We start from the raw sequence: 25,032 nt of genomic DNA on the forward strand, positions 1-25,032 counted from the left end.
CTTAAGAGCAGGCTTAAATTGCACAGAGGTTTAAGCCCCCTTTCCTAGAGCCATGGCTGTTGTCTTGGGAGTTGGTACCATGTCAACCAAGTACGTGCGAAGACTTCTGATCCAAGTAATTCAGCTTTCTTCTGGTATAGTAACTGTTGCCAGCATTGTTATTGCTATACTGTTCACTGTCAGGTTGCCAACTCCAGTTGGTAACATTCCGGAAAGTTGGGGTGGATCCTATGGAGGGTGGGGTTTGAGGAGAGCGGAGAGGAGGGTATAATGGACTACAGCTCACCCTCCAAAGCAGCCATTTACTCCAGGGGAACTACCTCTGAAGTCTGGAGATCCACTGTGATACCAGGACATCTCTAGGCCCCATCTGGAGGATGGCAACTTTACTTTCAGGTAAAGGCTTCTGCCCACATGGTTTAACTTTCTGACTTGTGTATAGACTTTAGGAGTGATACCTTGGGAGATCCATGTAAGTTATTTGTAAACACATGGGAAGTCTAAACGTAGGAGAATATGAGCAATTAACTTTCAATCTCTTTTCAGGGCTAGGCTTAGGCCTGGAATAAGTATCTTGCCTCAATTTTTTTTCACATGTGATACTAAGAGAAGATACTTTTGTGGGGGACATGTTGACTACCCTAAAGGGTTAACGGGGAAAGCTTGATCAGTTTCAAAAGCTGGAACCTCATAATGGAGCAAAGAGCAAACGACACAGCAAAATACACAGAAGAACTGACACATACTATGTTTACTCTGTCTCTTTGCAAACCTCACAGCAACAAACAAAAGCAAGCAGACAGCCGGCACCTTAAGATATTCAATCTGGCTTGGGAAAAACACACATTGATTTAATGAAGAACTCCAGAAGAGCTTCATGATGAGGGACATACTCCTGTTTTCTATGTTCTCCAGCTATTTTTTTAATTCTGCCTTTCTTCCAAACAACTCAGAACAACTCCTCTGACCATAGTTACACCTACTGAGCTTCAGCTAGGCCAGTGATGGCAAACCTTTTAGAGACCAAGTGCCAGGGGCGGAGCAAGGGGAAACTGCACCCAGGGAGGGGGTCAAATGATCCCAGGTGCAAAATCGCCCCCCAACCCTCTCCTCCCCCGTGCCAACCCAGAAGAGCTGGGTCAGCACAGGGGAGGCGCTTGAAGATGAGCGGTGGTGCCCATGCAAGCCACCTTTTTCACTCTCCAGGCCTTCAGGAGCAGGGCTTAGGGGCAGGGGTGGCTCAGATGGGCATTGCAGCAGCAGGCCAGCTCCTAGGCCACCTGCAGTGGCACACTGCCCCCCACACCTCCCTGCAGGCTGGCTTCTCCCCAGGGTGGGCAGGAGGCGGCCTGCAGGGAGGCGGGGCTGCTCAGACAGGCGCCCCTGAGCCCTGCCCCAAGCCCCACCCCTAAGTGGGGGGGCATGGGGGAAGAGCGGGAGGCGCCCAAAGCACGTGTTGTCCCCGGGTGCCATTTCCCCAGATACACCTCTGGGTCCAAGCCAGGCCAAATTGCATGTTGAGAATACCTGCAAAGGCTTCCTGGAGACATCTCATTTCCTCCTGTATTCCCTTCCCCACACTATCTCCTTTTTTCGGTGTCTTGGCAGTCCTCATACCCTCACTTTTCCCTTCTTCTTTTGCTTTGTCCCACCAAAGCCTGAGGGAATTTATCTTGAATGGCTAAAACTCTGGCAGAATATATGAATAGGTACTCTATCAGTAAAGAGAGCATTCCACTGGTTTAATACATTCTGCCCAAATCCTCAGTTCCAGAGACCCAGACAGGAAGTAAGATTGGACATCTCATTCTGTTAGTGAGGGAGGGTTAGGCAAGAATCTCTTCTGGAGTGGTATTTGCCAATCCTCCTGCCATATGGTTACTACAATACCCATAAACACTTGTTTCATAGAATGTAACTGAACATTCTCTAACATTGTTGAAAATGTAATTTGTTGCCTGATATACTCACTAATGATCTAGCCAGATTAACTCTGGGAGGAGAATCCAATAGCAAAAAGAACAGAATAGGAAGCTCTTTCAATGAGCACATTAAAAACAGGATGATTGGTTTGAGTATGCAAAGAAGAGACACTACATCTGGCAAGTGACACTGTACACACTGTCACAACAATATAATGATTATTTCTCTGAATCAAAAACAAGGTACCACGACCTTTCCATGCAATGAAGGCAGGGATAGAAAATGCAGATGCTGCAAAGCAAAAGGGCGGCAGGGGAACTCTGTTTTAAGAGATTAATTAATTAGAAAAACATCAGAAGCAAAGACACACATGTGAACATTATTATTGGAAAGAGGATTTTACTAAAGAATTTTTATAAATGGAAACTGCTTCAAGTTCAAGCCATACTTAAAAACACAACCATATGGGACAGTTGAGAGCAACAGCTGTGACTAAATATTTTCCTAAGAGAGGAACATTCATGCTCAATCCATTCTACACCCAAACAACACTTATGTCTCTCAGGTTGATTCACAAGCAAGTTTGCAAGGATCATTGTTACCACTTTAGCTAAAAAGCTCAAGCTGGCTTTTCAGTTACAGAGTGCTACATATCAGCATTAATATGATAAAATGGAATATTCTGTGTCTTTTGGTACCATATTCTGGTCCCAAAACTCGAAAGTGAGAGATTTTAAAAATTTTACTTGGCAAAGGTTTTTTGAAAGAAAAAAAAGAGGAATAAAAAAATCTGAGCACAGTGATAATAACTATGTTTATTACTGTAAAACATAGCATGGGTTTCTCAAAAACAAGTCATGCTAGATTAATCTTCTCTCTTTTTTTGATAGAGTGACAAACTTGGTAGATGAAGGGTATGTTGTGGATGTAGCATACCTTGATTTTAGTACAGCCTTTGACAAAGTGCTCCATGATATTCTTGTGAGTAAGCTGGAAAGATGTGGACTAGACAATGCAACTGTTAGATGGATTTATAATTGGTTGACTGGCCAAACACAAAGAGTGCTCATCAATGGCTCATTTTCAGGAGTAGTGGAGTGCCACAGGGTGCTGTCTTAGGCCCAGTGCTATTCAATATTTTTATCAGTGACTTGGATAATGAAATAGAGGCAGGGGCGTAACGAGGCAGCCCTGGGCAAACTGTAGCCCTGGGCAAAACCTGAGTTGGATGCCACCCCCCATGGGCGGCCACTCCACCACAACCAATTTTTTTTTGCACCAGGACATTGGTGCCTGCAGGGGGTGAAGTTTGTAGACATATCAGCACCAAAATTTCAGCATATCATCAGGAGACTGTCCTTATGCTACTCCCCAGGTTTGGTGAGGTTTGGTTCAAGGAGTCCAAAGTTATGGACTCCCAAAGGGGGTGCCCCCATCCCCCATTGTTTCCAATGGGAGCTAATAGGAGATGGGGCTACAGTTTTGAGGGTCCATAACTTTGGCCCCCCTGAACCAAACTGCACCAAACCTGGGGGGTATCATCAGGGCAGTCTCCTGATGAGACCCTGAAAGTTTTGAGACTGTGCCTTCAGAAATGTCCCCCCCCCCCCAGCCTGCAACCCCCATGGACAGCAATACAGAAAACTCAATGCAGAACAAAGATTCTTGGGCAAATTTCTGGGATGTTCCTGCAGGGGGCGCATTTTTGGATGTATCGGCACCAAAATTTCAGGGTATCATCTGGAAACTGTCCTTATGGTACCCCCCAAGTTTGGTGCAGTTTGGTTTAGGGGGTCCAAAGTTATGGACCCTCAAAGGGGGTACCCCATCCCACATTCTTTGCTAAGGAGATGGGGGCTACCCTTTTGAGGGTCCATAACTTTGGACCCCCTGAACCAAACTGCACCAAACCTTGGGGTGGCCATCATGACTGTCCCCAGATGATACCCTGAAATTTTGGTGCTGATACATCCAAGAATGCCCTCCCTGCAAGAACATCCCGAAATTTGCCCAAGAATCTTTGTTCTGCATTGAGTTTTCTGCATTGCTTTCAAATGGGGGTTGCAGGCTGGGGGAGGGGCACATTTTTGAAGGCACAGTCTCAAAACTTTCAGGGTCTCATCAGGAGACTGCCCTAATGATTCCTCCCAAGTTTGGTGCAATTTGATTCAGGGGGGCCAAAGTTATGGACCCTCAAAACTGTAGCCCCCATCTCCTATTAGTTCCCATTGGAAACAATGGGGGATGGGGGCACCCCTTTTGGGAGTCCATAACTTTGGACTCCCTGAACCAAACCTCACCAAACCTGGGGGGTAGCATAAGGACAGTCTCCTGATGATACGCTGAAATTTTGGTGCTGCTAGCCTAAAAATTGCATCCCCTGTAGGCCAAAAATGGAAAACCAGTAAAAATACCCAAAAACGAACCCAGCATTTTGATGCCCCCCACAAGGTGATGCCCTGGGCAGCTGCCCACCTTGTCCAATGGGCATTACGCCAGTGAATAGAGGGCATGTTAGTCAAATTTGAAGATGATACCAAATTAGGAGGAGTAGCTAATACACTGGAGGACAGGGGCAGGATTCAAAATGATCTGGAAAGATTAGAGAGCTGGGCCAAAACTAACAAAATGAATTTCAACAGAGATAAATGTAAGATTCTACACTTAGGCAGAAAAAATGAAATGCACATATATAGGATGGGTGACACCTGGCTTGATAACACTATGGTGGATTCCGCAAGGGCCAAAAACAGCGGTGTGAAAATGGTGTAAACCCTTTTACACCATTTAAAACCATTTTACACCATTTTCACCCTGCTGTTTTTGACCCATGTGGAATCAGCTTATATGTGAAAGGGATCTGGGAGTCTTAGTAGACCACAAACTGAACATGAGTCAGCAGTGTGATATGGCAGCCAAGAAAGCCAATGCAATTCTGAGATGCATCAATAAGAATATAGTATCTAGATTGAGGGAAGTGATTGTACCACTCTACTCTGCATTGTCAGACCTAGAGTACTGTATTCAGTTCTGGGCACCACAATTTAAGAAGGATATTGACAAGCTGGAACGTGTCCAGAGGAGGGCAATCAAAATGGTAAAGTTCTGGAATCCATGCCCTATGAAGAGAGGCTTAGAGAACTGGGGATTTTTAGTCTGGAGAAGCAAAGGTTAAGGGGTGATATGATAGCTAGGTTTAAATATTTGAAGGGATGCCATATTGAAGAGGGAGCAAGCTTGCTTCCTGCTGCCTCAGAGACTAGGACACGGAGTAATGGATTCAAGGTGCAGGAAAGAGATTCCACCTAAGCATTAGAAAGAACTTTCTGACTGTCAGGGCTGTTTGACAATGAAATTCACTGCCTCGGAGAGTGGTGGAGTCTCCTTCTTTGGAGGTTTTTAAACAGATGCTGGATGAACATATGTCAGGAGTGCTTTGATTGTGTGTTCCTGCATTGCAGAGGGTTGGACTTGATGCCCTTGTGATCTCTTCCAACTCTATGATTCTTTGATTCTAAGAAGGCAAATGAGGGAAGCCCATTGACTCAGAGAATCCAGATCTTATTTCATGAGGTTATAGCTCAAGGCTCTAATTGAGCCTGTGGGAGCTGGTGATGACCATTCATTTATTCAGTCATATAGATTATCTTGTTCCAAGAATGCAGGGCTGTTGAATACTATGAAAATGATGATCACACTTTTCTTCCTGGTCCGGCACAGGGACTTCAAGGAGCAGTGTGCTTCTTTCCAACCCCATTTGCTTATTTTGGATATTGATTCTTGAGTGTTGGGTGCCAAACCATACTAGAGTCAAAGGAGGCAGGTAAGGGCTGAGATTCCTCAGAAGACAGGAACTTCTGTGGGTGAATGCCTTTACAACATGTTCTTCTACGGTGTTTAATAGCTGTTTTGTAAGCTATTTCATTGTTGAAGTTTAAAAATTTGTCTATTGTTGGGCAGTCGAGGGAAAAAAGATGAAGTCAAGCAAGGGCTATGAAAGGGACAGAAGAATAAAACCTAAGGATAAGAATTCTGCCTTGTGTTGTTCTCCTTCCCTACAAAAAGCTGCAAAATCTTCCTAATGATTATTACATTCATACTGGGCCTCTTTTTAGAGTGTGTCCCAGTTACATATGGCTTTCGAAATTAAATCATTGACCAGTATATGTTACAGAAGAGAGTTGACAAAAACTCTGCGTTCTCATGGCATATACCACAAATGAGACGAGGCCACCAGATATAGTTTGCCAAATGGATTTTCAGAAACATGATACATCCCTAAAGGAAACATGACAGGCATGAATGTGCTGCAACTTAATTTGCTTCAATTTGGTGCCATTTGGTTGGTTCACAGCATTTGGTTTGGTTTAGTTGCTTCTATGTCTGTGTCCAACCATTCCACTGGACAGGAATTACATCCTATGAACTTGGCACTGACCCATGGCAAATTTTCTACGACCTGAAATTACTAGGTTTCCTCTTAGAGTAGAAGTGTCATGGTCATAACATTTCTGTGAATATTTCTGCTTTGAAGTATAATGAAAAGGGCAAAATGTGGTATGAGTGCAATTAAAAAAATATTTCCAAAAGCAGATTAGAAGAAATTGGTACTGTGGAGCTGTTTCTGTGGGACCTAAGTAGAAAGAAATTTAAGGTAATACAAAACAGCAGTATTGCTACCTACCACAGAAATGAAGGACAGCACCCATGCACTAGTTATGTTCATCTCTTCAGTGGCTTCCCTTTTTTCTTTCCCACAAAGAGGTTTGCTTCGTGCTGCTTTGAGCTTGAATTTTTTCACTTGCTAGTCAAGCTGAACTGAACAGTTTGCCTGAAAGTGTGTGGAAGGCTACTTCTTAAAGTTTAAAAGGTCTTGAAAGACTGAGCTTTTTCCATGGTACTTCGTTACTAGTGCTGCTTATTTTGAGCTATACTTTGTGCATAGTTTGTGCATGGAATTTTGTGCTGAGTTATGCTGATTAACATTTTATTCATTTTGTACAAAATTTAATCCTGTGTAAGTGAGTGATATTTTAATATATAGACCTCTTTTATATAAGATGTATTTCATTGTTTCTTTTGTCTCAGCATATTGTAGGTCTTTTTTGTGTAAAATCCTAAGGACTCGGGCAGCCCCATCCAAACCCAGAATTGATGGGACACCGTGCCTCCAAGAGAGCATTCCTGTGGCATAGGGAATAAGAAACAGATCCGAAAACCTCCTGTTGTCAAAAAGCCCCATAGGGTGGCGTAAGTCTGAGGGCTGGGGTGCCACCCTCCCAGTCCTCAATCCTGGGAGGAAGCCAACTAATATCATGTGGATATTACTCTGTGGATGCCCCCGCCCCCGCCCCCCACGTTTTCATCCAATTCGGACGCCAGCACAGCCCTGCCACAACCCAGACTTCCAGGTTTTGTGGAGTGGGGCTGAGGAACAGGCAGCTACCAGCGCATCTGCCATCTCCACCAGGGCAAGTGCACCAAGGAGGGCAAGTGTGCCAGAGCAAAGCCGCACTGCTCCCTAATGTCCTTCCCCCTGCCCCATTGGATGGGACTGTTAGTGACTAAGTCCCATTGAATTCAGTGATACTTCTTAGGCTTGTATTGTTTGAATCTTACACGAAAAGCAGATATAAATATTTTAATAAACAGACTATGGCAAACAGTTTATCTGTAAGGTTAGTATGATTATATCTGCCATTATCAATGAATTTGTACAGGTGCAGTTAGCCTACACAGTACCAGTCTCTTCTAATCTGCTTTTGGGGGAATAAATTTTTTCTATTGTTTATATGCCTCCCATTGTCTTGTTCAGACCAAGTAATCTTGTGTACAACATAATTTTGCTTTGGTGCAAACATTAACTATCAGTTGGCTGATGGTCCTGCAGACCTTAAAGTCTTTTTTTAAATATCACTGTGAGACAGTTGACTCTAATACTGTAGGAAAATTTTAGAAGCTAGAGGATATTTTGCATGTTAGGGCAGCTTTTTAAAATGGCACCAAACCATTCATTAATTTGTACAGCTCTATGAGGAATGCTTGAAATGTATTAGTTGGTGTCCCATTAACCAACACTCTCCCCAAGCTGCTCTCATGATGTCCTCTCTTAGTTATCTCGTCCACATTTAATAAAGTTGCCAATTCTAAGTTCCTGGAAATTTAGGAGTGGATCCTAGAGAGACTGTATACTTTCATACCATATACATGTAAGCAATAGCACAAAATTTAACACTTTGAGAATCTCGGCTTTCATTTTTAAAAAAGAGATCCAATTGAAAATATTTCAGCGACCTCACAGACATCACATTTCTGATGATATCACAGATATAAGGCCTGACTAGAACTCACAATAGTTCAGTAATGAGACTGCACTCCACTGAGCTGGTGATTTTTTATGTATTGGCTTGGATCCTACCGTAACATGTTTCAGGGTATCTTTCCAATTTCCCCTTAATTTAGCAGTTCTCTGGAATCAGAGCACTTTATAACTGAAGCAGTTGAATAAAGGTTGACAGCTTCCTCCTGCTCCTTTGGCATCAAGTGACAGCGGAACACACACACTCACCCTGCTAGATAAGAGAGAGTCTTGTGAATACAGTAAGAAACCTTTAAAGCAGGGCCCCTCGGTGTGAGAAGAGAGAGTTTGGGGTTTATATTCCCCTTGCTCTCTTGTAGGCGACTCAAAGGGGCTTATAATCTTTCCCTTCCCCCCTCATAACAAACACCCTGTGAGGTGGGTGGGGCTGAGAGAGTTCCGTAGAGCTGTGACTAGCCAAAGGTCACCCAGCTGGCATGTGTTGGAGTGCACAGGCTAATCTAGTTCCCCTGAAAAGCCTCCACAGCTCAGGCGGCAGAGTGTGGGATCAAACCTGGTTCTCTGGATTAGAGTGCACCTGCTCTTAACCACTACACCATTGCTGCTTCCTGCCATGGTACCCACCAATTCCTTTCCTAGCCCTTGCCAAGTGTTTTTACAAAATGGGCAAAACCGGATAAAGCTTTTGCACAGCAGGGTTTCTATTGACCATTGGAGATCTGTTTGGCCATGCAGATTTTTTAAAAGTTGCTTTGGCAGCAACTGCCATCACAATACAAGGATCTATATTATACTACCAGGGTACCTGTGCTTTGCTACGCATACTTCTTTACAGCCTGTTTGTGGACTTTGGGGTGACATGCAGCATATTTCCTCACAGCCTGTTTGTGGACTTTGGGGTGACATGCAGCATATTTCCTCACAGCCTATCTGTGGACTGATGGGTTTGTTTTCGCATATTTTCACATAGCAGCTTCCTGTAGTTGTCTTTTTCTAATGCAATGTATTATTGCTCTCTTTCACCTGGTGGGCTCCCAAAGAAGCAGCCATTGTATTTTCGGGATGCAGAAAGGAAGTGTTCTGCCATTGGATGCTGATGAGTGAGAAGGCTGTGAAGAGGTTCAGGGTAGGGTTGAAGGGCAGGGAGCTGGACTGTACCGCCACTGCAGCACATTCCTGGGGACTCATCCCACCACTTCAGAGCACGACACCAAGCACAGGGTGATCGGAGGCCGAGAGCAATAAACTTGTCTCCACAGTAATCAATCTGATGTCCATATGCAAAACCCGACAAATGTTTAGTAGTCCAAGGTGATAGTGTGGTTTGTAATCTATTTTGATAGTATTTGGCTGTAGCGGTGTTGTTAACGTGAGGGTGGGTGGAGGAGTACTTTTTCACAGCCTGTCTGTTAACTTCGGGGTGACATGTAGCATATTTCCTCACAGCCTGTTTGTGGACTTTGGGGTGACATGCAGCATATTTCCTCACAGCCTGTCTGTGAACTGAGGGGTTGGTTTGCGCATATGTTGCAGCAGCTTTCTGTAGTTGTCTTTTTCTAATGCAGTGTGTAAAGTACTTTCTGCGTTTAATTCCTCTTCTCATAAGAACATAAGAACAAGCCAGCTGGATCAGACCAAAGTCCATCTAGTCCAGCTCTCTGCTACTCGCAGTGGCCCACCAGGTGCCTTTGGGAGCTCACATGTAGGATGTGAACGCAATGGCCTTCTGCGGCTGTTGCTCCCGATCACCTGGTCTGTTAAGGCATTTGCAATCTCAGATCAAGGAGGATCAAGATTGGTAGCCATAAATCGACTTCTCCTCCATAAATCTGTCCAAGCCCCTTTTAAAGCTATCCAGGTTAGTGGCCATCACCACCTCATGTGGCAGCATATTCCAAACACCAATCACACGTTGTGTGAAGAAGTGTTTCCTTTTATTAGTCCTAATTCTTCCCCCCAGCATTTTCAATGAATGCCCCCTGGTTCTAGTATTGTGAGAAAGAGAGAAAAATTTCTCTCTGTCAACATTTTCTACCCCATGCATAATTTTGTAGACTTCAATCATATCCCCCCTCAGCCGCCTCCTCTCCAAACTAAAGAGTCCCAAACGCTGCAGCCTCTCCTCATAGGGAAGGTGCTCCAGTCCCTCAATCATCCTTGTTGCCCTTCTCTGCACTTTTTCTATCTCCTCAATATCCTTTTTGAGATGCGGCGACCAGAACTGGACACAGTACTCCAAGTGCGGTTGCACCACTGCTTTATATAAGGGCATGACAATCTTTGCAGTTTTATTATCAATTCCTTTTCTAATGATCCCCAGCATAGAGTTTGCCTTTTTTACAGCTGCCATGCACTGAGTTGACATTCCCATAGAACTATCAACTAAGACGCCTAAATCCCTTTCCTGGTCTGTGACTGATAGCACTGACCCCTGTAGCGTGTATGTGAAGTTTGGATTTTTTGCCCCTATGTGCATCACTTTACATTTTGCTACATTGAACTGCATTTGCCATTTCTGAGCCCACTCACCTAATTTATCAAGGTCCACTTGGAGCTCTTCGCAATCCTTTGTGGTTCTCACCACCCTACATAATTTGGTATCATCTGCAAACTTGGCCACCACGCTACCCACCCCTACTTCCAGGTCATTTATGAATAAGTTAAAGAGCACTGGTCCCAAAACGGATCCTTGGGGGACACTACTTCATACATCTCTCCATTGTGAGAACCTCCCATTTACACCCACTCTCTGTTTCCTGTTTCTCAACCAGTTTTTAATCCATAGGAGGACTTCCCCTCTTATTCCTTCATTGCTGAGTTTTCTCAACAGTCTCTGGTGAGGAACTTTGTCAAAAGCCTTTTGGAAATCCAAGTAGACAATGTCCACTGGTTCACCCCTGTCCACATGCCTGTTTACACCCTCAAAGTACTCTAGTAAGTTTGTAAGACAGGATTTGCCTCTGCAAAAGCCATGCTGACTCTTTCTCAGCAGGTCTTGCTTTTCTACATGCTTTATAATTTTATCTTTAATGATAGATTCTACTAATTTACCAGGAACAGATGTCAAACTGACTGGCCTGTAATTTCCCGGGTCCCCCCTAGATCCTTTCTTAAAGATTGGTGTGACATTGGCCATCTTCCAGTCTTCAGGGATGGAGCCTGATTTCAGGGATAAGTTGCATATAGTAGCTTGCCTATCTTCATTGCCCTCAATCACCTTCTTAATTGTCTTCCTCCCATTCCCCACTATCTAAATTATCTTTCCACATGTTCCATTCTATTTCTTACCTTTCAAATTTCTCTCCATTTCAAAAGAGCCTTCTGTACCCCACCTCTGGTATTCCCAACTGAAACATCCATGTCACCTCTGTGCTTTTCTTCTTGGTTAGGTAGAACTCATTCCACATCCTTCCCTCTTAGCTTCAAACATTGCCAAACTGAAAATTTTCACAGTATGCTCTTCTGTTCCCCTATAGTTTTCACACTGCTTGATTTCAGCATTGCTTACAAGTGGTGTGGGAGAGTTTGACACCCCACAGTGGCCAGTTCCTTGATGGAAGGGACATCTGTAGGCAAGAAGAAGAATGTGTGCATCAAAGCTTTGTTTCAGATCCCAACTCAGCCATGAAGTTTGAATGACAGCCATGGGCAAGCCACAATCTTGCTTCCTAGTCTCTTTCAAAGTTTATAAGAAATTTCCTATACATTGTACTTGAAGGAAATCTAGAATACAAATTTTCTGAGATTCAGATGGGAAATATAGATGAATACAAGTAGGAGCCTGCAAGGAGTTACCTCATTTTCTCCTCTCCCAATATTTCCTCTTTCCCTTTCCTGAAAGCCCCATAGGCTCTCTCCTTTTCTTGCTTCCTTCTCATAGGGTGGGGTCTGGAGATCACCTGGAACCATCTCCCAACTGCAGGGTAGGGTTGCCATCTTCATGTTGGGAAGTTCCTAGAGATTTGGGGATAGCAGCAGCAGAAGGCCATTGCTTTGAAACCCTCATGTGAGCTCCCAAAGGCACCTGGTGGGCCACTGCGAGTAGCAGAGTGCTGGACTAGATGGACTCTGGTCTGATCCAGCAGGCTAGTTCTTATGTTCTTAGTGCCTTAGGACGGTGTATGGGGAGGTAAGTGATATCAGAGTTGCAAATGATATCAGCAGGGTATAATGCTATAGAGTCCATCCACAAAATCTCTAGGAATTTCCCGATCTGAAGCTGTCAGTCATAGGCATGGCCCCAGTGAGTCCTCCCTGAAAAGCCAGAATAGGCCTGGAAAGGGCTTTGCTGCCTCCCTCTGCCATTTACTCATAGAAACTAAGGCCTGGAATACTGTGGTTTCCTAGCAACAGCCAATAAGGGAATCCATTGGTTAAAGCTTCAGGCACTCCTTTTATCATTTTCAAATTTTTAAACCCCCCAGTGTTTGTTTTTTTTTTTAAGATTTCGCATTTTTCTGTAAACCCGGGATCCTTTCCAGATTAGGGGAAAGATCTGTCTTACCCATTTACAGCTCTGGTCACTGGATTTAAGTCTCCAAAGATTTTGCTGATTTTGCTATTAGAATAAAGATGATGATATACATAGTGATTGAAAAGTGTTTTATGTGTCTTTTTATATCAAGGATGTTCTCAGAGGGTAGCCAGGTTGGTCTGCTGTAGAACGGTTAGATTCAAGTCCAGAGACCAACAAAATGTTCAAGATAGAAGGTTTCAAACAGCCAAAGCTCCTTTCATCAGACATGAGTAAAAATGGAGATCTGAGACATTTTCCCCAGTCAGAAGATGGAAGGGGTGTTGTAAAGAATACTTATAAAGGATTCACAGGGCATATTGTAATGAGATACTCTACTTGATTAGAGCAGACGAGAAATGTTTGGGAGCAGGATATTCTGTCACACATTTTGATAGAGATATTGATTACTGTTAAACTGAAACTTTGAATTTTGAATTTTTTTCTGTCTGTCACTGTGCTTTATTTCAGGAAGCCCACATCACGAGGGTGTGCAACCAGGTTTTTTCCAAATTTCCTGATTTTGTGCAGCTTAGCAAAGATGCTGCCTTTGAAACTATTTCAGATCCAAAATATAGTGGAAAAATGAAGGTAAATTTGTAAGGGTCAGGAAGATGACCGTGGTCTTATTTGGTGGATACTTTGTAACCATTAACATACAAACCACGTAACCCACTGGCAGCCAATTTAAGTGTGGTATTTCTTATTTGTATAATAAGGAACAATGCTCATAACATACAATAATATAATTCACTGTTATATCATCACATGAATTATTTTTCTCTTTTTTCATTCAATAATCTAAACTAAACCTTTTCTCTTTTTTCATTCAATAGTCCTTTCAAAGGTGTATCCACATTCATATAAATCCAAATTCATATAAATCCAAGTTCTTGCAATTGATAACAAAGTTCAGTCATAAATATTGCAGTCTTCAATTCATTGCTGGCAGGAACGCATCGCACGAAATTGCGCTCTTCGGTGCCTTCATCAGTGCCAATTTGCCATTTACTTGTACATGAGGTGTTCTATAGGTAATCTGTCAATGGATATTACATCATATCAATTCATAGCTCATTTCAATGTCTTATTGAATCCATCACTTATTAAACACATATATATACAATTATAACATACATATATACTGAAATGAGCAATTATTAAGCTCACTAATGTTATTAGTTCCACTTACAAACGCTTTCCAAGAAGCTGTTAGATCCTACCACACCTTCCTCTGGTAGCTGACTCTCTCTGGTTGAAGCTACGTGCACAGCTGATAAGTAACACCTGTTCAGTGTTCTTAAAGACACAGTATTAAAGATGACAAGAAAAATCCAATGACCTGTTTAATCCAATGGAATCTGTTCTAAACTTATATATGAGACGGTTTTCTGCTTGGAGGATAATTCTGTCTAAATTCATGTGGGGAGAATCTCCCTGAAATTGCTGTAACGCACAAAAACGGAGGTCAGTGTCCGTATGGTTATGCGTCAAAAAATGTTCCACCAGTGGTGCTTCCATTTTCTTAGCCCTGATACAACTTCTGTGTTCTGACACTCTTAATTTTAAGGGGCGTAACGTTTTTCCCACATACATTTTAGGACATGGGCACATAATCGCATACACACATTTATCTGAGTCACAGTTAGTAAATTGACGTAATGTCCATACAATCTCAGTATTAGGAACCTTCAGAGAACGAACAGACATAGAAAAATTACATTGTATACATTTTTCACATGGAAAATGTCCATATGATGTTGGTGTAGAAGGCTGTTTCACTAATAAATTAGCACGTACCAATAACTGTCTCACGTTGGTTGTACGTCTAAGGCCTATCATAGGAGGTGTCTGACACCCAGGTAAGTCTGAAATGACATGCCAATGTTTGTAAACACTGCGTTTAATAATTGCTGTTAAATAATTGCTGATACTTTGTAACACCTAGTATTTAATATGTTTCAAATGTATGATTAAAGCCCTCTTTTTTATACCTTTGGGGAGTCAGAGATATTACTTGTATTTTAGACCACTGAACTGTCATGATTAATGTTAATTACAGGGCAGTTCTCTGATGAAAGGTAATATTGGTGCAATTTTATAATGAATTTCTTAAACGATAAGCATAAACAATAGCATAATAATTGTAATTGTTAAACTGTTACCCATTTTTGTCCTGTAGCATTCTCTTTTTTGTGAAGAGTTATGATGAAACACTGTAGCTCTGGTGTCTTGACACTTTACTTGCATGGAAGCTCCGCAAGCAGGCTGGAGCTTTTTGTGGAGTTTGGATCTGTCTCTGTGTGGCTTTTTTCAGCATAATCAATTGGTTTATATAACTCTGATTGTTTTGTTAATGCTTTTCCGTATCTAAGAGATCCCAGGCAGGGAGATCCTAAAGATCTTGAATGAAAAATGAAATGTAATATATTGAAAGCAGCCCTTTAATTAATTAATCTATGAACTATTAATAAGTCAAACTGGACAGTGTTAAACTGTTTTCAAAAGATATTTAGATAAACCTGCAATGAAAAAAATACCCCAGTTATGGAGCAGTTGTCAAGAATACTTCTTTGTGTGGCATTTACATTTGGAGCATAGGCGCTTCCATTAGCAGTATCTGTTAGAGTTTTTGATAAAATGCCAGGAAGGAAACAGTCTATAAAATTGCAATCTTCTACATACATACCTCAGAATAAGTCCTGCTAAATTGATTGACATTTATTTCTGAGTAAACATTAATTAAATGATTTAGTGATATCAGTATAGGTTGGACTAGCCTGGGCTACCCAATCTTGTCAGATCTCAGAAGTTTAGCAGTGTTGACCCTGGTTAATATTAGGATGGGACACCACCAAACGCTAGGGTTGCGATGTAGAGGCAGGCAATGACAAACTCCCCTTGAAAACTCTATGGATTGGCATCAATCAGCTGTAACTTGATGGCCAAACAAAACAACAACAAGAAATATACACTATAAGCCTTACAATGAAATAGAGGCTTTTATTTTCCTATTTCAAAATTAGTATACTTTCCTGGTGGGTTTTTTTTTTTTTTTGCTGATCAGGCAGTAAATTAAGTCAGCTGCTACCAGTAGAAAGCAATAGAATGACATGTTGAAGAGCACTTATGAATTAAATATTCATCGTCGTATCTTCAGTGCAGTTCCTCATGAGGACTGCACAGACTAGTCAGAGAGATCTGACCAGAAGGCTTCTAGAAACTTTCAAGCATGTGGGGCAGTCTCTTCCCTCTGGAGCTGAGAATGGGCTGGTTTCCCATGCAGTCACATAAGAGGAGGTGGACCCCTCCCTCAATTCTCGCTTCGCCACTGTGGAAGAGCATTATGAGAAGAGTCAGTAGTCCATCGTGGGGAAAGGAGGGAGTAATATGGGCATGCACAGATAATATTATGATGGCCTGAGAGAGCAGCAGTGTCCATTGGAGGATAGGTCCCATAGAGCTGAGTACAGGTCAAGAATGTTTGTAGAAAACTGAAGGGAACCCATCCAGACATTTGGGGCAGTAGCATAACATGCTCATGGTAAACAAGATCTATCAGTCAATAGGTTTCTGCATTTGTCGATTAGTTTCTGCTTTCCATTAGCCATTGAAGGAACCCCTATGGAACTTATCATGCAGTCTTTCTGGAAGTTAGAAAGGCATGATATTCAGTAGGACTACTTTCAAGTATTTCTACTACTTTGCAGTCTGTTGGCTCTTATTTGGGTTAGTTTGTTTACTTTTTATGTTTTTCTTTCTATTATAAAAATAAGTAAACAGGAGTATGGATTAGAATTGTTTTCCTTTTTTTACTTTTAGTGGTTTCCTTCTTACCTTTTCTGACTTCCAGGATGCTGCTTCTCAGCTGCAGAATACCTAAATTCCCATGTGACATGACTTTGGTTCACTTTATTTAAACAAACAAGGTGATTTGTTTTCAGGATCCCCATTGGGGAATTACTTATATGAACATATTTGTTCTCTTTTTTTCCATTAGCATTGGAGCAAAACATTTTCATTCCCTAAACTTGCTTCTTGGGCTTAAAAAAATAAATTTGGAACAGCAGTGTATATTTTTGCACATTAAAACAATCCAGTTCTGTCATCTGAAAGTTTCTAAGTGAGCTGTAAACTAAAACTCAACAAATATTTCTGATTTGTGCGTCTTTAATTCATCATGTAATTCGATGATGATATTTTACAGAGTGGGTTATTTTGTGTTCAAGATTTTATCTGCATTATTCTTTATCATTTTAATGTTGTGGTCTTGCAGAACTCTGTGCAAATTAAGAGGTTATTTATTGCTGAATAAATAACATTGTTTAAATATTTATTGACCAGTGGGAATTGACTACAGATATGGGGCAGAAAATTCTTCTTTTCCCCTTTGTATCTTTCTTCTACACCGTGTTCTGGAATTGCTGTTTCCAGATGTGGACATGCTTCTCTTGAAAATAACAGTGTTCTTATTATATAGAATGTCCTGGATTATTTGCTTCTCTTCCAGAACATTGTTTGTGGATGGATTATTGGCATTTTAAGACCTGTGTGAAGTCTGGAAGCCAGAACCTACAGTAAATGGAGTAATATAGGACAGTGGAAGCAGGGAGGGGCATTCAGCTGGCAGATTATTTTTAGAAGACAAGTTCCAAGAAGTCTGAACTTGGTTGTAATGCAGCTGATTTAAAAGAGGGTTATAGCTCTCTTCAGGGTGTCTGCTTTTTTTCTTGTTTTTTTGCATTGAAAGATTTATTTCGATCATGTTGGCGCACACAGAGATTTCTGACAACCCTCTGTACTTTTGCAGTTTGCGAAATTTATTTCATCTGATAGAGACTGTGTAGAGCCCATTTTAACAGATTTTCATTAAACTGAGGCTTGTCAGTTGTGGGCACTATCACGGTCTTAACAGTTTGTTGTGCTCATTTGCGTCCCTTGCTCCTGCCACCTCCCTACTTCTCACTCTCCTTCGTTGAACACTTCCTGGTTTGGTTAAACTCTATTTAAGGAGCACTCCTCTTAGAGGGTCTAATCAGAGGTAAGTCCCATTTTAATCAATGAGGCTTATTGTTGCCTTCGTTATGACATTTAAATGCAGATGGCAAATAGGAGTTTGTTTTGCTGCTCAAATTGAGATCCTGATCTTTGGTTAAATCCCACTTTAGAATACTGACCTGTGAAAAAATGTAAACACCAGTTTGCCAGTGCATCTCTGTTTGGACTTTGCAGCAAACAAGCTTAATCAAACCAGTCAGTGTCTGATCAAGCTGTGTGTTTGAGGAGGAGGAGGTGGGAAGGGTGTGCAGTAAGCACAGCAGAAAACCTGTGTTTCTACTGAACCCTGGGAAATCTCTTGTTTCGGTAGAAGTTATCAGGACATTTTAGTGTAGTCCAATTTTTTGTGGTGAAAAGGTGTTTGTGTTGTATTTGTTGTTCTGTTTGGAAAATATTGAGATTTGGCTAGCTGAAATCAGTGTCCTTTTTCTAGGTTCTACAGAAACTTTTAAATCACTTTAGGAAAAACAAGGATAAAGTCCTCCTTTTTTCCTTTTCTACCAAGGTGAGCTATACATTTTCTTGACATGATTATTTTGTCAGTATGTGGTAAAATGTAAGGCACTAGAAACATGAATGTCTTGATTTCTATATTTGGTAAGATAATGATGAGATGAAACATGCTTTTTCAGCACTTCAGTGCAAGAAAATATTTAGAAGTCATATGAACTCCATTATGCATTGTTATTTATTCTGTGGAATTGGGGGGGGGGGGGTTGCGTGCACAACAGCGGTTTTCAGTGTTCCCGTAATAAAACAGATGTGTGCATAGTCACTTCATGGTATTTTACTGGCAGTTTATACACTTTTTCCTACAGAGAAGTATTTTTCCACTGTAGGGTCAATGTGAAACAACTCATGATAAACTAAAACTCTCTAAAGTTCTATGATCAAGTCATTAGGCGAGACTCTTTTGCCTCTCTTACATGTAGAATTTCTGCAAGAGAGAAATAATTTGGGAAGTAAACGTACATACATTTGTACTAATTTATTGGTAATAAAGTGGTTTGACGCTTTCAGTGGGAATGGGATGATATTCAAATCATTGCTGCAAATACAAAATGAGAAAGTTCAAGTGTTAGGTATAAATAATTGTAATTCTATGACTTAGAGAAAAAGGTTGATGATAGAGATGCTCTGGATTGTTCCAAACCTTCAGGTCACATGATCTCCCTAGTTTACAGTGGCTCTTTTTAAATAGTATTAATTGCCCGTTCTCTTCATTTTTTCCTTCAGTTACTTGATGTACTGGAACAGTATTCTATGGCATCTGGGCTAGATTACCGAAGACTGGATGGAAATACAAAGGCAGAGGACAGGGTCAGGATAGTAAACGAGTTCAACAGCATGGAAGAAGTTAACATTTGCCTCGTTTCTACAATGTAAGAAAATGCTGTGTCTGCTTTTGTCTAGGTAGTTAGAGATTTATAGCAAATTTACTGCACTCCCACTTGATTGATCTTGCATTTTGTCACTTCCTTGGGAAGAAGCAATAACATTACTGTCTGCTGCTATAAGACTGGGAAGTAGACTGCATCAATCAAAGCTATTAGGGTAGAAATGAGTCATATCCTTTACGTATGTCCATGTTTGTTAAATCTTCCTCTCTTCTTTTTTGGGGATCACTTGACATCTGAAATGGATGAATATTAGGTATAAGTTGCTTATTTTTGTTTTACTTTTGGAACCAGAATGATCACTAATATATTCATTTTCACGAATACTCACATCTTCCTCTTAAATGTGAGTAAAACCAGTAGTAACTGGAACCCATAGAAAATCACAAATTCAGTAAAACTGTGACTGCATCTTTTGAGGGCACGTAAGTGGCCTAGTTTCTCAACTTATTTCTCATAGTATATTTATCCCTTTCAGAGGTATCTTTTCATTTGTGTCATTTACAAGACTGGTGTCTTGTTGGGCATCCTACTGAATTTGATACTAGTGTTTCATAATAGTATTTGAAGCCAGATGACATTCATGGCTCGCTATTCCCACATTCTTCTGAGTCTGTGCAATCACAAATATATACAAACAGTCTTCTTTCCTGAAGCTGCTGTACTGCAGTTCAGATGTAACATGAAACCATGGTCAATTAACAATGGTTAGTTTATGAAATTAAGATTTGGTTCATGTATAGTCATTTGAATCCTGGTTTGTCTGCAGAGACCAGCTGGTATCCTGGTTTGCCTTGTGGCAATGGTGATGACAACAAACTAGCCATTCATTCTCTATTCATGTTTCAGATTAAACTACAGTGAAGACTAACTGTAATTAATAAATCAACTTCAAACCATGGTTTCGGACCCTAATTTTACATTCCCTGACTACCCATAATTAGTGGAGTGGCTCATGCTTGGACTATCACACTACCTGTAACAAACCATGGTTTAATATGATATGCGAACTGAGCCCTTAAATATATCTTGAGTCCGTCCTCTTATCTTTATGATCTGGATATTCAGTCACTTAGGAGAGCTTTTGCATTCTCTAGATGTTATGCCCTTCCATCTGCAATGCAAGATGGTAGATATAATCAAACACTCTTTTTTTGCTTAAGACAGAATAACACTTTAGAATTCTGAAATTTTTTATCTTAGGCCCTTTCCGCACAGTGGAAAGGGCGCCTCTCCACCAGCAGAAATTATGCTGGTGGAGGGGTGGGGGCCATTCACACGGGAGCGTGCGAGCGGCCCCACAGAAGCCGGCGCAGAAGAGGTGGCTTCGCACGGAGCCGCCTCTTCTGCATCCCCCCCACTCACCTCGTCCTCCAGCGTCGCTCTGGAGGCCGTCAGGGACCCGCCCACGCTGCCCTCCGACCCCTGGAGGTCGGAGGGCAGCATACCCCCCCCCCCCCCCCCCCCCCCCCCCCCCACCCCCCCCCCCCCCCACCCCCCCCCCCCCCCACCCCCCCCCCCCCCCACCCCCCCCCCCCCCCACCCCCCCCCCCCCCCACCCCCCCCCCCCCCCACCCCCCCCCCCCCCCACCCCCCCCCCCCCCCACCCCCCCCCCCCCCCACCCCCCCCCCCCCCCACCCCCCCCCCCCCCCACCCCCCCCCCCCCCCACCCCCCCCCCCCCCCACCCCCCCCCCCCCCCACCCCCCCCCCCCCCCACCCCCCCCCCCCCCCACCCCCCCCCCCCCCCACCCCCCCCCCCCCCCACCCCCCCCCCCCCCCACCCCCCCCCCCCCCCACCCCCCCCCCCCCCCACCCCCCCCCCCCCCCACCCCCCCCCCCCCCAGATAGTTCCATGGGAATGTCAACTCAATGCATAACAGCTGTAAAAAAAGTGCAAACTCTATGCTGGGGATCATTAGAAAAGAATTGATAATAAAACTGCAAAGATTGTCATTGCCCTTATATAAAGCAGTGGTGCAACCGCACTTGGAAGTACTGTGTCCAGTTCTGGTAGCCGCATCTCAAAAAAAAGGATATTGAGGGAGATACGAAAAAAAGAAGAAGAGTGCAGAAAAAGGGCAAGCAAAAGGGATGATTGAGAGACTAGGAGCACCTTCCCTATGAGGAGGCTGCAAGCGTTTGGGACTCTTCAGTTTGGAGAGGAGGCTGGCTGAAGGGGATATGATTTGAAGTCTACAAGAATTATGCATGGGGTAGAAAATGTTGACAGAGAGAAATTTTTCTCTCTTTCTCACAATACTAGAACCAGAAAGAGGGGCATTTCATTGAAAATGCTGGGGGGGAAGAATTAGGACTAATACAAAGGAAACACTTTACTTCACTTAGCGATGTGATTGGTGTTTAGAATATGCTGCCACAGGAGGTGGTGATGGCCACTAACCTGGATAGCTTTAAAAGGGGCTTAGACAGATTTATGGAGGAGAAGTCGATTTATGGCTACCAATCTTGATCCTCCTTGATCTGAGATTGCAAATGCCTTAACAGACCAGATGATCGGGAGCAACAGCCGCAGAAGGCCATTGCGTTCACCTCCTGCATGTGAGCTCCCAAAGGCACCTGGTGGGCCACTGCGAGTAGCAGAATGCTGGACTAGATGGACTTTGGTCTGATCCAGCTGGCTTGTTCTTATGTTCTTATGTTCTTAAGCTATAGAAGGCACAAGGATAGCAGAGATCATTCTCCCTTCACCTTGTGACCTTTAAGAGCACATCTGATTTCCCACTCCCTCTGAAAAGAATCATCCTTTAGCCAGCCTTTGGAATACAGCCTAATGGTAAACAAGACTCTATTCTGCAGATCATTCACTGAATGTCCAGGCAGGACAGAAAGAATGAATGCAGAGGCTCACAGCTGTCAAGAGATAGAGAGGAAGAAAAGGATAGCTGTAGTACTCGTGGCTGGTCATATAGCTGTTACCCCCAAGCAGTAGTAGTAATCCCATGTTACTCTATCTATCCATGACAGAAATCAAGCTTTTAGGCTTCTATGTTGACCTTTGTTATAACAACTGACTCCCCAACCTTCATAGTAAGTAGGCAGGTTTGCCAACACTGCTTGGAGGCTCACATCACCCTGTGTCTCAATATGAGCTCTGCAGCGCTACACTCTGGCTCTGAAGGTGAAGGAGAATGCATTCAGGGAAGAGGTCCTCTTGTCGGCTGCTAGCATGTAGGAAGCAAAGCCAGTTGGACACAGTACTCTAGCTCTTCACCCTTCTTAGTATGTACCTTCTGTATCTGTGAAAGGTTATGATGAGTAAGGGATCAGAGTAGAGTGTGTGTATGTGTGTTTGTGGGAAGTGCCATCAAGTCAATTCTGACTTACAGTGACACTATGAATTAACGTCCCCCAAAATATCCTATTGTTAACAGCCCTGCTCATGTCTTGCAAATTGAGGGAGATGGCTTCCTTTATAAAGTCAACATGTTTTGGGTCTTCCTCTTTTCCTGCTGACTTAAACTTTTCTCAGCTTTATTGTCCTTTCCAGTAGTAGTAGTCAGAGTGCATATGAGAAAGGGAAAAAGAATTAGGAGTGGGAGTAGAACTCAGGTGAGGGAAACAGAGAGAAGACACTCCTCTTAAAACCTTACTAGTATCACGGTGTTGAAGTGTCAGAAATATACTGAAACTACTAGGAAGTGTATTGGATTTGCAGAACAGCAATACGTGATCCAACATTTAAAAAATCATGAAACTGCAAAGTGGAATTTACCAGCACAATCACATCTCTTCTCTGGCTATGAATATTCTAGGAAACTAACCTGCTGTTTGCTAGTGCTGTCAGTTTGTAACAGTGCAGCATGATTGGCAATCTTACGAAGAATTGTCAGGTAACTGAAATACAAAGCTTGCATTGTTTCACCATGTGTGTTTGTCTGTAGAAATATAAATTGAAAGATAAAGAGATTAAACCAGCTTAGAACTATTTGACACAGGGCAGGCAAAACCCATATTTTCATCATTGCTGGGACACAAAGAAGAATTGTATGATTAGAAATATTTTTTTTAAAAAAAGGTTGTTACATTCTGCAAATTGTTCAAAATCATGAAACTGGTCATTAGTTATGAATGGATAAATATGCAGTTTTCTATACACAACTATTCAATAGCCTTTAAATGAAAAATTATGCATTCCAAGGGTATGTCAGTTCATCCCTCCCCCACCTCCATTGAATATTTTGGTATTCAATGATAAATGTAAGAACATACAGGCCTTACTTCTTGGACATTAAACAGATTCCTGGGATGGGGTCTTGGGGACCTGATGTTAATCACAATTTAGTTTTTCTATCAAAGGAGCTGTTACCTTCACTAGGATCAGAGGGAGATAAACACTCCAAGAAAATAATAAATCACTGGAAGTGTCCTAATAAGCCAATCATTTTTCAGGTATGCATCATCCCTGATACAATTGACTGGGAACAAGTGATGGATTGGGATGTTAAAATCACCTAGTGGAAACCTGGGTTGAGCAGGCCCTGTGGTTCAGTTGACAGTGATGGCGACAACTGGAATAAACTCATGTGTCATTTTCTGCTGTGCCAGCAACTGCCCAGTCTGAGCTGATTAACGCTCAGCCAGGCTTGCTCTTGGCTGTTAGCGGCTCTCCAGGAAGCTTCCATCAGAAATAGGGTTGCTATCCTCCAGGTGGGACCTGAAGATCTGTCAGGATTCCAGTTGATTTCCAGACTACAAAGATAATTTCCCCTGAGCAAACGGCTGCCTTGGAGGGTAGACTCCATGGCATTGCACCAAGTCAAGCTCCCTCCTCTCTCTTCCTCCCCTCAACCCCACCCTTCTCTCCCCAAATCTCCAAGAATTTCACAACTCAGAATTGGCAGCCCATGTCAGAAACTTTCCCCATAAATTAAAGGACCAACTCATCCATGCCAGCAGCTTTTCCTATACAAGCTCTGTGCCACTGAAATTAATGGGATTTATGAAGATTTTGGTTCCTTCCTTTAGCACATCCACAAGGATTAATTATTTCCTTATCTGTCATAACTCTTAAGTGTTTGCTTTCTGCAGAACAAGTTCAGTCACAAACTTGAACACATTTGGACCATCTTCCAGAGGAATTAATCCCCATTAAATATACTTAGGGTTCAGAGTATTAACATTTAAAACACACTAACTTGAACAACCTGTGATTTCTCATCCAATATCTTCCGCTACACCAGCAATGATATAAACAATTGTAACAAATAATTGCTTTCCCTGTTATACCTGGCTGATTTTTAGCGGATGATTCACTGATCCTTTACATTGTGGTACTTCCACAGAAGTAAACATGGCAAAAAGTAAATCCAGTGCCACGTTTACTAATCTCATGAGCACAGGAATTCTAAAACAACGATAGCATCCACTATAATTTAGCAACATAATTTCTCCATGACCACATATTACTACTCAATCATTTTATTATGTCAACTTTAAAGTGATTGATTGCTCTGCTTCACGGGTAATTGCAGGTACATGAAGATCAACTGGAATATGTTATGGCCAAAATCAGCCAATCGAGTCCAATTTTGTACTATGAGTACCTATTAAATGGGCAGTAAACAAGAATTAAAGTGACAAAATTTTGCATACTCATTTGATTATGTGAGAGTAATGAAAGGAATAACCAAAAAAGCCTTTTTCCATTTTATAGATGTTTTTGCAAACTGATTTATTGGTTTCCACCTCCATTTCCTGCTTATACTAGCAATCAGGATGCAACAAGCCATGCACCAGTGCAAAGCATACATAGTTCCTCACCCTGCCATTTCTCCATCTTTTGTCCCATAAAAAGATGAT

At 42.3% G+C, this 25,032-nt stretch overlaps 1 protein-coding gene and 1 long non-coding RNA gene across 2 annotated transcripts in view; one reads left to right on the top strand and one right to left on the bottom strand.

Annotated features, from left to right (window-relative positions):
- The first annotated feature begins 13,230 nt into the window (after positions 1-13,230).
- LOC125436894 lies at positions 13,231-19,190 on the top strand. Its single transcript, XR_007245131.1, has 3 exons — positions 13,231-13,346; positions 18,247-18,318; positions 19,050-19,190. It is a non-coding gene; the product is annotated as an uncharacterized LOC125436894 (long non-coding RNA).
- A 2,887-nt stretch (positions 19,191-22,077) lies between these two features.
- The window catches only part of ERCC6L2 (ERCC excision repair 6 like 2), a 33,536-nt gene continuing 30,581 nt past the window's right edge, over positions 22,078-25,032 (bottom strand). Inside the window, exons 9-10 of the mRNA XM_048504369.1 lie at positions 22,995-23,108; positions 22,078-22,083 (exon numbers count right to left, since the gene is read on the bottom strand). Coding sequence (XP_048360326.1) covers positions 22,078-22,083; positions 22,995-23,108 — 120 coding nt within the window. The remainder of the gene's footprint in view (positions 22,084-22,994; positions 23,109-25,032) is intronic.

This window comes from Sphaerodactylus townsendi, linkage group LG07 (genome assembly GCF_021028975.2).
Source record: "Sphaerodactylus townsendi isolate TG3544 linkage group LG07, MPM_Stown_v2.3, whole genome shotgun sequence".
Lineage (NCBI taxonomy): Eukaryota > Metazoa > Chordata > Lepidosauria > Squamata > Sphaerodactylidae > Sphaerodactylus > Sphaerodactylus townsendi.